This window comes from Equus quagga, chromosome 16, assembly GCF_021613505.1.
Source record: "Equus quagga isolate Etosha38 chromosome 16, UCLA_HA_Equagga_1.0, whole genome shotgun sequence".
NCBI classification, from domain to species: Eukaryota; Metazoa; Chordata; class Mammalia; order Perissodactyla; family Equidae; genus Equus; species Equus quagga.
In genome coordinates this window covers 39,769,003-39,782,551 of record NC_060282.1, presented here as the reverse complement: position 1 = coordinate 39,782,551, position 13,549 = coordinate 39,769,003, and the positions used below count along the sequence as shown (strand labels likewise).

The 13,549-nt window shown below is 43.6% G+C and overlaps 1 protein-coding gene across 1 annotated transcript in view; it reads left to right on the top strand.

Moving 5' to 3' along the window:
* Positions 1-5,514: 5,514 nt before the first annotated feature.
* Positions 5,515-13,549, top strand: part of LAPTM4B (lysosomal protein transmembrane 4 beta) — a 67,684-nt gene continuing 59,649 nt past the window's right edge. Inside the window, exon 1 of the mRNA XM_046642384.1 lies at positions 5,515-5,835. Within this exon, the coding sequence (XP_046498340.1) occupies positions 5,737-5,835 (99 nt within the window). The 5' untranslated portion in view covers positions 5,515-5,736. The remainder of the gene's footprint in view (positions 5,836-13,549) is intronic.

The window sequence follows — 13,549 nt, the reverse complement described above, 5'->3', positions numbered from 1 at the left end:
TTTTCATCATCTCAAACAGAAACTCTGTACCCATTAAACAATAAGTCCCCGTCCCCACCTCTCCCACAACCCTGCTAACCTCTATTCTACTTTCTGTCCCTATGAATTTGCCTATTCCTGGTACCTCATATCAGTAGAATTATGCAATTATTTTTCCTTTTCTGACTGGTTTATCTCACTTAGCATAACGTTTTCCAGGTTCACCCGTATTGTAGTCTGTACCAGAATTTCATTCCTTAAAACGCTTTTTTTTTTATTATGGTAAAAACACATAAAATCTACCATCTTAACCATTTTTAAATGTACAGTGCAGTAGTTAATTATATTCACATTGTTGTGACACAGATCTCCAGAACTTTTCGTCTTGCAAATCTGAAATTCGATCCCAGCGGAAAACATCTCCCCTTTTCCTCCTCCCCCAAGCTCCTGGCAACCACCATTCTACTTTCTATTTCTACAAATTTGACTGCTTTAGACACCTCATATAAGTGGAATCAGACAGTATTTGCCTTTTTTGTGACTGACTTAACTTACTTTCATAATGTCCTCAAGGTTTACCCATGTTGTAGTGTGTGACACAATTTTCTTCCTTTTTAAGGCTGAATAATATTCCATTATATAGATACACCACATTTTCTTTATCCATTTATTTGATGGATTTGTCCATCCATTTATTCAGTGGACACTTGGGTAGCTTCCACTTTTTGGCTATTGTGAATAACGCTGTTATGAACATTTGTGTACCTCTTGCTATTTTTGTATGACAGGAAAATATGTCTCCCAGGCCGCTTGTCAGCTGGCTTCTGGGAGTTCAGCCAGCGGGAAGCACTGATAGAAGACTGGAGGACAGGAGGATGGGAGAGGCCAAGGCCTTTCTCCTCTTCCCTCTCTGCTTTGGGAGGGCTTTCCAACAGCGGCAGCATGTCTAACAGCAGCCCTACTTCTGTTGGACAGCCCTTCCCGCCAAGGTCTCAGCTCTAGCCGGGCAGGTGACGGCAGCTTCCTTCCTACTTTTGCCGATATCTGGGTTGCCTCTCTGTCTCTTGCCTGTCTTCTCATCTGTGTGCAACTGTGGTGTAAGACTTAAGGTTTATTCCTATGGTGGGACACAACACAATGGTGCTTGGATGAAAGGCAGGACTTTTTGCTGCTTACAGCTCCAAAAAGAGCAGACCGCCAAACAGGGCCACAGGGGGGTTGCACCTGGGGACGGGGGCACAGCAAGGTGGAACTGTAGGAGTTGGCTTATTATGGGAAATGGGGTGAGTTTAGCTAGATCTCCAGGGCTTCCTGGGGATTGGGCATTTTGAATAATTCTGTGGACCCAAGGAAGAAAGGGCCATCCCTGGGTGTTAGGTCTCTGGGGTCACTGGTCTTGGGTAAGTAAATATTGCACCTGGGCGTGTTAGAGCCTGATAAGAGAAGTAGCTGGAGTGGGGGAAGTTAAGGGAATTTTCCTGTGAAGGGAAATTAAGAGTTTTTAGCTATGATTTCAAAACTGGGTCAAGATGGCACCTGTGAAATATTTTATTACAGTAACCAATTCCCTGCATTACATTCCCCCAGTTTGAAATATCTAGAACAGTTTCTATTTTCCTGATTGGACTTTGACTAATACAAATGTATTTGATTGTCTTCCAAATCTTTAAACATTGATAAACTATATAGAGTGCCATATTAATATCACTATTAATCAGAATGCTGTTGCTTTATTGTTAGCCACACCATCTACCGCTAACGACTCCCTCTGCCTACCTTTGTCTGTCTCGTTATTTTATGTTTCTTGGAGGCAGAGTTTGAATCTTATGCACTCTTTCTCACAACCCCCAGGTTAGAACCTGACCAAACCCCGAATTTGTGCTTTAATAAATCTATGATTAATTACATGGGTCTCTGAGAGCACATCAATCAGGATTTTTGACTTCCACCTTGGCTGCAATTCAGGGCTGGAGCCAGCCCCACATTCTGACCTTCACCGTCCTGATCCCCAACTGGGACAAGATCCAGATCCTTTAATGAATCATCTGGCATTCGACTTATTTTCTTCCACACACGCCTATAAAATTGGCATTTATCACAGCCTCCATGAGCAGTTCTTTGTTTTCTGACAGAAACAAGAGACTGCCCTCTCATTTTTTTTGTTGTTTAGTTTTGTTTTTAATTTCTAAGAGAGATATGAGGCCTATCTCGAAGGCCGGCTTCATGGGGATGTGTCCAGGGCAGTAGCAGACTCCTGCACTTAGAAGGGCCCACATTTGGTTTAATATTCCACTGTTGCCATCTTGAAATTCTTTTTTTTTTTTTAAAGATTGGCACCTGAGCTAACAAGTGTTGCCAATCTTTTTTTTTTTTTCTGCTTTTTTCTCCCCAAATCCCTCCAGTACGTAGTTGTATATTTTAGTTGTGGGTCCTTCTAGTTGTGGCATGTGGGATACCACCTCAACATGGCCTGACGAGCGGTGCAACGTCCGCGCCCAGGATCCGAACCAGCAAAACCCTGAGCCGCCAAAGCGGAGCGGGCGAACTTAATCACTCAGCCATGGGGCCAGCCCCCGTCTTGAAATTCTTAATACTTTTTCAATGAGGTCTCACATTTTCGTTTTGGACTGAACCTCACAAATCATATAGCTGGTCTTATCTCGCTTGTATGTACCTTAAGCTGTGACATTAATTTATCATTGAGTCATATTGGTTTAATATTTATGAAACTCTCAGAATTCAGAATTCCCATTTTCCTCAAGAAATATACTCCAGACCTCTCAGTTTAGCATGACATGAAAAGCTTTTCATTTTCTGGTACCTCCCCTACCTACACTGACATCCCCAGAACTTCCTTAGCCTCATCTCTCTCTATTCTGCCCTCCTTCCCTTCAAATGTTAACGCCTGGCTATTGTACTACTTGCTGTTTCTACACTTGTGAGTTGCAGGCTGCTGGTTCCCTGCATAGCTTGCTCCCATCCTGCCTGGGCTGGTCCTCTGTCTTTCTCCCTGGCCAACTCCAAGTTATTCTACAGGTCTGGACTTAGATGTCACCTCCCTGATCTTCCCAAAGCTGAGATATGGGGTTCTCATAGCATCCTGTGCTAAACATATCATTTCCTTCTCTATCTCTCTCATTAAATTGTGAGCTCCTTATAGATGGGCACTACTGCATGTTCTCTGAGGTGGCAGCCATGCTCAGCTCCAAGAAGGGGGACAGGGGGATGGATGATAGAGGGAGAGAAAAAGTGGAGTTCAAGAAGACAAAGGAAAGGACTTAGGTGAGAAAGAGGTTGCAAGTTCTAAAGTCCAAAAGGAGACAAGGGTTTAAAATTCAGTAATGAAGGCATCATGGAGACAATGAAGAATGGGAGAGGAAGGATGAGTGAATTGTGGGGCAACCTGACCAAAGTTACAGAGGCTGTGGTCCTTCACTCTAGCAGAAAGGAAGCAAGTGTGGGCCTGGAAGCTGAGGCTCCTACAGATGAAAACAAGGCGACTTGCCTAAACAACTGTCCTACTACAATCAGTATTCCAGTTAAATATGCCACTGTTTGAAAACGAGTGACCCAGCTGTGACTAAGATCCTTGGGAAGCCTCTGTTCTTTTCTTGTGGCCAATCACCATATTTTCTTGCATCCAAATAAATACAACTCCAAAGACACTGACTTTAAAGGTTTTTTTTCTTTTGGTGAGGAAGATTGGCCCTGAGCTAACAGCTGTGCCAATCTTCCCCTATTTTGCATGTGGGATGCCGCCACAACATGGCTGGATGAGCAGTGTGTAGGTCCACACCTGGGATCCGAACCTGCGAATCCTGGATCACCAAAGCAGAGCGTGTGAATTTAGTTGCTATGCCACCAGGCTGGCCCCTGACTTTAACATTTATTTAATAAACTTCACTTGCAGATGTGTTGTTTCTCTCTCCCTACCTCCTTTCTCCAGCCAGGTTTCCTCTACTCTCTCTCTTTTCTTATCTAGAGCAAATTGGCAACTGTCTGTAAATTTGGATGTTGAATAGTAAGCTTTCTGACATACAGAATTCCCTTGAATCAATGAGTCATTTGCATAATGAATCTGAAATTCTGGTGGGGAGGGAAAGGCAAGAGGTAATATGGGAACTTGCTGGAATTTATTTATTTATTTTTAAGATTTTATTTTTTCCTTTTTCTCCCCAAAGCCCCCCCCGTACTTAGTTGTATATTCTTCGTTGTGGGTCCTTCTAGTTGTGGCGTGTGGGACACCACCTCAGTGTGGCTCGATGAGTGGTGCCATGTCCTTGCCCAGGATTCAAACCAACGAAACACTGGGCCGTCTGCAGTGGAGCGCGAACTTAACCACTCTGCCACGGGGCCAGCCCCCTGGAATTTAGAAAATAGCACTCCCCATCCTGATTCCGTATTACCATTCGTTCTCAGAGCATGAATGCTAGTCCTATAGCTAGTTAGAAGTGGCTACGGGCATAATTAAATATTAAATGGAAGATTCCAAAGAGAAAATTGTCTTCAACGTGAAAGAAAACAGAACTTCGTAGTAAGAAAACAAAACATTCTTGTTTGATATTTCTGATTAATTCCCACCACGATGTTACTCATTATTTCTGATTAAGGGCCCACACCTGACCTTTCTGGGGGTGACTTGGGGGGGGGGGGGGTCCCTTCGGATCCAGGTTAAGCTATACAGTAAGAATGTGACAGCTTTACAGCCTTGTAAAACTAACCAGTCCTGCACTTCAGCAGCCTTAACATTCCTCTTCCTTCCTATCTATCCTGTCTTTAAGAAATTTAAATCCAACCAATTTTTCTCTTGCTCCAACTTTGACGGTGCTAATAATCTAACTTGTCTGAGATGCTTGGCTTAAACAGTGATTAGAGGTTAACCTAGGACAAGGGCGCTTCGAGACAAAACATCAGATGGGAAGAAATGACCCCAAACTGGAGTCCTATCTTTCATTATCTCTTAATGCTCTATGTTGTGTCTTGCAGGGACCTTGTGGCAGTAATTAGCTTGATGATTGTTTCCTGAGAGCTGCAGTCATGATTAAAAATGCTACCCGAAGCACAGCGAGGATGTCCTTGACACATCCTATTTTCTGGGAAAAGTTTACTACCACAATAATTGAGCTGGGAAGCTGAGACAAATTGCTCTTGGTGGCTTCAGCAGTGGTTCAAAGTACTGCAGTTGACCGGAAGCACACCCGCAGTTTTCCCTCCTCCAGTTGCAAGGTAACAACAGTGATACATTGCACCTACAGATTATCTGCAAGATAGAACTGGTCGGGAAGAAATCCACAACCAACGAGACTGTAAAGGAATCTCAAACCCTTGATAGAGTTACACAAAAGACCAAACGAGAGAGGGAAGGCCCGGAACTCCAGTGCGGGCCGACTGTGGGACTGAGCGACTGTGCAAGATGATTTATTTATTTACACTGGGCTGGCGGCGCCCACAGCTGGCTGGAGCCTGCGGTGACATCACGGGCCGGGGCGCGGGTCACGTGGCCCGCGGGCCGCCCCGCCCCTCCTGCTCCTCCTCCTTCTCCCGCCGCCTTCGGAGCGCAGGGTCCGGTCCCGGCAGCCGCTCGGAGCTCTCGGGGCGGGCGCGGAGCGAGGGCCGGCCGGCGGGCGGGCGGCTAGCGAGCCGGGAGCGGAGCGGCCGAGGAGCCGAAGGCAGCCGCGCGGCGGGCCCCGAGCGACGCGGCCGACGCTCCTGCAAACTTGGGCGCGCGCTCGCGCCACTGCGCCCGCGGCCCGAGCGATGAAGATGGTCGCGCCCTGGACGCGGTTCTACTCCAACAGCTGCTGCCTCTGCTGCCATGTCCGCACCGGCACCATCCTGCTCGGCGTCTGGTACCTGGTGAGCGCGGCAGACCACGGGCGCACCTGCCGGGGAGGAGGCGCCCGCGCCCCGGCTCTTCACACCGAGTTGGGTCCTAGTTTGGCCTCTGGGTTGAGTGGCGCTGGCGCTAATCCGCCTAAAGCTATATTATTAGAAACTTAATTCTCTGGGGGAGCCTGGCCGCGATACCCCCCTGCTGGGCCAACCTGTGGCGAGGGTCGGTCAGGGCCCAGAGTTGGGGCATTTCGGGAGTGCGGGGTGGGCCTGGGGCGCGCAGAGCGGAGGGCCGCCGAAAGCCCTCCCGCACGGGGCCGCGGCGGAGCCCCGCGGTTTCCGACGAAAGTGCGCTTGGTGGCCGAAGAGGTCTCAGCTTATCTGCGGAGCACGTGCTTCTTGTTCTTTCTTTCTTTTTCACCCCCGTTGGGCTTCGTGTACTGACGGTTGCCGACAGCGTCGTGGGCTGACGGGGCACATTTTGCTGCCCCCCGTGGTCAGGGTTGCAGACCCGGCGTGCCCATTCTCCCTGCCCGCTTCTGCCCTCGGATTTGCTGTCCATTCACTCCTGCGCACGTTGGATCCGAGTTGTAATGATTGGGGGTTCTTACACTCCGCGAGGGGTTCCCCCCACGCGTTTGCTGTCATGCCGTTACTCCTGGAAGGGATTTGCTTGTGATTTACCGCGTTTCAGTCCGCTCGGGGAAGCCATTTTACACCCACTTACTTTCCTGCCCATTGACAGGGAATCCTGGTACCTTACTTAACTGATGCCGCAGGCAAATGGGATTTTCTGTTTTTAGGTTGGAGCTTTTAAGATATTTGTATGGGGGCAGTGAGGAAACTTGATGGAGTCTTACCCCGTGTCCGTGCCTGCTCCAGGTTGATTGTTGGCACTCCTAGACTGCATCAACACCGAGTCTGATTCCACTGCGTTTTGGGTTTTGTGACATCAGGATAGAGAGTTAGACCCGAACCACTTTGCAGTGACTACCACTGCACCACTTGGAAGTGTCTTAAAAATGGTAGTAAGATGGCATATAAAACTTTTTAGTGAGAATAAATCTTGTTAATCATAAGAATTTTTTTGTCGGTTCATATTCAATATTTGGATATAATATGGGCGTTATTTCTCATTGTGAACTGATTCCTTGTGCCATTTTAAGCAAAACATTTCCCGCAGGGCATGTGGTGGTTTCGGTGCTTTTTATAGTTGCAAGTTTCCTTTAGTCAGTGCCTATCACAGCCCGCACAATAGAAATTTTTGGCCTTAAAAGCTTTCAAACAGTTCTTTGGTGTGTGTGGGCTCTTATTGTGCAGTGTGAATGCAGATGGAACAGCAGCGTATTGGCTCAGTCTTGACTTTGCTAAAAGCTCAGAAATCCTTCACAGAAATTTTAAATTATGGCAAAAGGGTAGTAGGTGGCCTCAAAATAGTTAGTGCTTTTATTGATTATCAAGACAGACCATTTTATACAAATGTCTTGTGTCCTCCTTGATAATGTTCGACTCTGCAGACTTGCAAGTACATCAGTGAATGTAATTTGTAAAATCTAGGGCACTGCATTAGGCAAATGTATTACATGAGCTACAGGAAAGATAAATCTACTTGAGCCCTGTTGTTGGCTGCAATCCAACCAGACAGTATTGGTATGAGAAAAGGAGAGTACTCTGCACGCTTTGTCTATTGTTCCAGCATGCTCTTTGTGGAAAGTAGTTATTGGTGTGCATGTGTTAGCATTTGGAAATATATGGCCTTTTGCAAGATAATTAGAAAGCTTTCTAGCAGATGGAAGAATGCCACTTTAGGTGAACCTAATAAATGGGAAACCTGGCTTAAGTACTGGTAATCTTTATAAAAAGTCTTTTGCATTTCATAAAACAATTTTGAGTTTTTTTTTTTTTAACAGTTTCCTCTCGTACCTTTAAATATAATTTGGTTATCCAAAACTTTGATTTACATGGACATTTTTAAGATGAGGGAGCAGGTCACTGAAGAATGAGGCAACCTCTCTCTCCTTCCTGTCCCTGCCCCCCTCCTCCCACACACCCCAGCCATCTGGATGGAGCAGGGTCACTTATTAGGGGAGAGTTTTCAGGAAAAAAGGGTGAGGTGATGGGTAGATATTCAGATAAGAGTCCACTAGAAGAGCTCTTCCTTAAATAACAAATAATTGCTTATTATGCCAGGTAGGTCAAGTGGATCTTTTTTATGAGTTTTCTTTCTTTTTGGGGGGAAGTGGAGAAATCAGCTTTATTCTGCGAGCTTGATCTGCAGGGAGATGGGGTATGTGCCCTCAGATCTGTCTCTTCAATTCAGGATTTGGGGTGGAATTTAAGAGGTTAGGGAGAACAGGCTGGCACGTGGAAATGCTGGTGGAACAGGTTTTGATTGGTGGGCTTCAAGCTTTTATGGTAAGTTTCTAAACATTAATGACAAGGTTCCAAACGTTTACGATGAAATTCTAAACTAATTGTTTTCTGCCACTACCTTTTTGCTGAGGTCCTGTGTGCCAGATACTATACTAGATGCTTTGCATAAGCTTAATTTTTACATATTCCTGGTAAGGTAAGTTTTTTTGTTCCCATTTTGTAGATGAGAAAACCGAGGCCAAGAGAGCTTAGGTGTTTTACATAAGCTCCCATGGTTGGTTTGTGGTCTGATGTTTTAGTCTATCCTGTTTCCGCCGTTTTACCTATTAAAAGTTGTCTGTGTGTTTTGTTTTTGCCTTGGATTAATAAAGATTTCCTTCCGTCCAGTAAAAAAGCATGTTTATTTTAGATATTTATATTAGAGACCATTTTTTGTTTGTCTTTGTTTTATTTTTTTCCTTTCTTTTACTGAGGCATCATTTACATATGGTGAAATTCACAGTTCATGGAATTGACAAGTGCATACCCCTATGCAACCCACACCCCTAGAAAACATTTCCAAAACCCAGAACACTCCCTTGTGCCTTTTCCAAGTTAATCCTCGCCCCACACACCCCTACCCCATGGATGAGTTTTTGCCTGTTCGTATAAATGGAATTGTAACTGTGCTTTTGTGTTGGGTTTCTTTCGCTTAGCATACAGTCTTTTAGATTCATTCATGTTGCTGGCCTCTATCGATAGCTTGTTCCTTTTCATTGAATATACCACAATTTGTTTATCCATTTGCTGCATGATGGACATTTGTATTCTTTCCAGTTTGGGGTTTTTATGGCTAATGCTGCTCTGAACATTCTTGTGCAAGACTCTTTGTGAATGTATGTTTTTATTTCTATTGAGTGAATACCTAGGAGTGGAATTGCTGGTCATTTGGTAGATGTATGTTTAACTTTATGAGAAACTGCCAACCAGTTTTCCAAAGCTGTCCTGTCCTTTTACACTCCAACCAGCAATGTATAAAGTTCGTTGCTCCACATACTTGTCAAATTTGGTGTTTAATTGTTTTCATTTTAGCTATTCTGTTGTGTGTGTAGTGGTGGCTCCTGGTGGCTTTTGTTTGCATTTGCCTTGTGACTAATGATGTGGAATGGTTTATCTTTGCTTATTGGCCAATCATATATCTTCCTTTGTTAAGTGCTGTTTATTGCCCATTTTTACTTTGGGTTTTGTCTTTTTTTCTTATTGATTTGTAAGACCTCTTTATATATTTTGGACACCAGTCCTTTGTTAAATATACATTTTGTGACTATTTTCTCCCAGTGTGTGACTTGTCTGCTCATTTTCTTAATGATATATTTTGAGGAACAGAGGTTTTTAATTTTGATTAAGTTCAATTTGTCATTTTTTTCTTTTACAGTTAGTACTTTCTGTGTTCTAAGAAATCTTTTCCCACCCCAGATTTGTAAAGATATTCTTATATTTTCTTCTGAAGCTTTATGGCTTTAGCTTTGATACTTAGATCTGTGATCCATCTCATGTCAATTTTTGTGTTATGATCTGAGTTATGTTGGTGTTATGATGTTAGAGTTTTGTATTTGTTCATTTAAAAAGGTAGCTTAGTCTCTTAACCTAAAAAAGTTGAATTATTACATGATCCTTAATAACTATAAATGTTTTTAGAAAGACAAGTAAAATGCTTATCCATCTTCATAGAGAATGAAGACTGACTTGTCCTGGTTTCCAGAGGGATCATGATATAAAAGAAATACTTGAAGCAGAATGATTACTTTGCAGTCTTCTGGGATTTCCTCTCTTTCTTCAACAAAACTTATTATTTTAAACCTGAATCCATTAACTTGCTCCCCAAATTTGCCCATACTCTAGTCTGTCTTCCACTATCTGTCTAGACTTCCCAGCTAGATGCGTCTATTCCTCTTGCTACCTTAATCTCTTCCTTTATTCCATCTCCACAACCTGTTGATTTTTGCTCTGCCTCCTTCTTCTATCCTCCATTTCCCTCATTTAGGCTCTCACTAGCGCTCACTTGGCTATTATAATACTCTCCTAGCTGGTCTCTGCTTCTAGCCTTGCCATCAATAATCCATTTTTTTTCCAGTCTATTATAGATGCAGTTCCCAGAGGTATTTTTCTGAAACAGGAATATGAACTTGTTATCCTGCTCCTAAAAACTGGCTCACTGTCCCAGGGAGGTCTGTGTATTTCATGACCTGTGTGTTTCAAGCCAACTTAAAGTGGCTTAAACGATTAACACACTGGTTTCTGCCACATCTCTTTACCCTCTCTCCTATCTCCTCCCCTTTCAGGTTATCTTCCTTTTGGGTACAAATGGCTGCTGTATTTGCCAACCAGTACTTAAACCCGAAATCCTGAAATTCATTCTGATTTGACAAACTTAAGTTATCCCCCAGAACCAGACAGAAGTCAGGGTTATATGACTGAATATACTGATCAGTTTAGGTCTGGGATATTTTCTAGCCCTCGAACTATAGATTAGGAGGGATGTGACCTAGGGGTGGGGTTAACTTTACTCAAAACACCAGGTTGAGAGCAGAGGGATGAGTAATTTCCCAGGGAATCTGAGACTGTTATTGGGAAGAGGAGGAAAGAATGTTTGGAGGACAATAAAAAATACCTGCTGCACTCCTTAGGGGAAAGCCCTCATTTCTGTGGAGTATGTTTTAACATCAGGACCTGAATTTCTCTCTACACGCTCAAGCATACTTTGTCCTTTGTAATTTCTTTCATTGTTTTGCTGAACAATTTTCTTAGGGTGTTAAAAAGGGGTACTTGTACCTGGAAGCACCTGTCATTGACACCTGGGTTGGGTCCCCCTTGTGCATATCATCCTTTTTATCATCATCCAGGTGTATTTTAGGAACTTAATCATTCAGCAAGTACATACTGAATGCCTCTTTGTGACAGACACTATTCATAGGGTCACTGGCCATATATCAGATTATAAAAGATGAAAGAGCTCAGAGTAGCTAGTCCCATTGGCTTTATGACGTCGCCTTTCAAATAATCAGCTAGTTCACTTTGAAAGTCACAGCTTGTTTGTGTACCCAAGCCTGATGGGTTCTTTTTATATCCTGAGAAATTCTGGTGTGATAACTAGTGATTTTTGTCTGGATAGTAATGCTGGATGGTAAAACCAGTGTCTTGTATTTGTAGAGTGATTGATAGTTTTCAGTGGGCTTTCGCATTTGCTCTTGTTTGGACCTCAAAGCAACCCTGGAATCAGGCGTGATAGGTGCTGATATGCTTATTTAAGATTAATAATTTCTTTCCAGCTGTCAGATTCTATAACTTGGCCTGTAAGTCCAGGCAAAATATGGGCTAATTTACTGTACTTATGTGTTCTTTATCACCTAGAGTTTTCCCTGCTGTGTTAGGTTGTAAAAGACTGAAATGCTAAGCTAAAGAGTGTGATTTTCTTCTGTAGGCAGTGGACAGGCGTTGGATAGAGGTGATAGGATGAAAGCAGGTTTTAAAGAAGATTAAAGTGGCAGGCCCTTTCGATGGCTGGAAAACCAGAGAGGGTATGTTCTAGTCCTTCGGATGGGAGATGGAGCAGGTACAGTTCCTTCCAGCCTGAGTCTCTTGTGTGCTAAGGGTGCGAATCATACACTTGGCAATTTTTATCAGTGAACGAGTGATACAAGTCTCTCTTGCCATCCAGACTTTCTCTGACTGAATTCAGGAATTGAATAGATTTTGATAGTGAGAGAAACTAGAATTTTGAAAAATCTCCAGTGAGCCCTCTTTTCAAAGTACAGGATCTCTCTCCTGGTACCCTATTCACCCCAGTATAAAGGATCAAGGGAAGTTCCATAAAATGTTGGCCAGTGAAGATTTCAGTGGTATTTAATATCTTTTTTAGCTTTTATTGCATGTTATGATACATGTTCATCAGAACATTTTTTTTCCCCTGGGGAAGATTCACCCTGAGCTAACATCCATTGCCAATCTTCCCCTTTTTTTTTTGCTTGAGGAACATTAGCCCTGAGCTAATATCTGTTCTGTCTTCCTCCACTTTATATGTGGGTCACTGCCACAGCACAGCTTGATGAGTGATGTAGGTCCCTGCCCGGGATCTGAACCTGTGAACCTCGGCTGCCAAAGTGGAGCACGCTGAACTCAACCACTAGGGCATGGGGTGGGCCCATCAGAACATTTTAAAGACAAGCTGGCTGAGAAATAAATTAAAGATCGCTATCAAAGCTGTTTTATTAGTATCAGTCTCTCTAGGATCCACTTTAAATATATATAACTTTACTAACAAAGCATCAAGTATTAAACTGGTTAATGTGGGTTTTGTACCACGAAGTGTATTATGTCTAACTAAATGTGTAGTATATTTGTTTTGTCAACTTACTTTGAATCTTTGCCATGAAGGAAGAGACCACAATTCTCCCTCCCCATCCCATCCTCTTTGGGGCCGATATCTTATTGGTCAATAAGGGATGCTAGGGGAAATAACGTGTGAGCCCCAGCAGCACAATTCACTGCTTTCTCTTCTTCCTCCCAGCTCCCTTAGCTCTTAGAAGAGCTTCTGGAACCTTGATGAGAGTTCTTGAAGAGCTATAAACTGGGTAACCCATTTTACTTGGAGCGAAATAAAAAGAAAGCAAAGACCTCACTTCTTCAATGCTCTTAGCAAACTTTTAAGGGTTTAGAGTTGCCTCTTTGCAGGTACAGCTTCCAAGGGAAAATTATTTTGCAGTCAGGGAAATATGTGGGGGCCAAAAAATGCTTGAGGAAATACAATTTCAAATTATTAGTAAAAATAAGCTTGAGCTTCTTTCTTTCCTTTCTGCTAAAAATTATATAGCTAGCTGTTTCCTGGTACAGAGATGGTGAAGCCGTAACTCTTGGTGCATAGTAGGTACTGACATCTGTGTCGACTAACAGTAGAGGGCTTGAGGGTTGCAAAAATGGGGGAGTTACAGGTTGGAAAAAGGAGCACTGAGGAGGTCACCTAGGCAAGGCCAGACGGGATAGATCAGAGTCTGGCCCTTCCTTAATGAGCCCTCAACCTTCCTGGACCAGATGTTGGATCTTGTCAGTGCTCTACACCTGAGTGGCTGATTCACACCAGCTGAACTCATAGTAGACTGACACGTAAAACCAGAATGCCAATTCATTAATATTCAGTGGGCAAATACAGTCGTTGAGATGAACACTCCTATCCTTAGGCCTGTGTATCCCTTTCCTTTAGAGGACACTAAATTATGAGTGTTGAATAATTTGAGGACTCAGTCGCTTTTCATGAGGACAGCCTGGTGAGGCCAGCTTCATGGGAGATAACATTCCGGACTAAAAAGATCAAGTCTCCAGGGGACAGTGT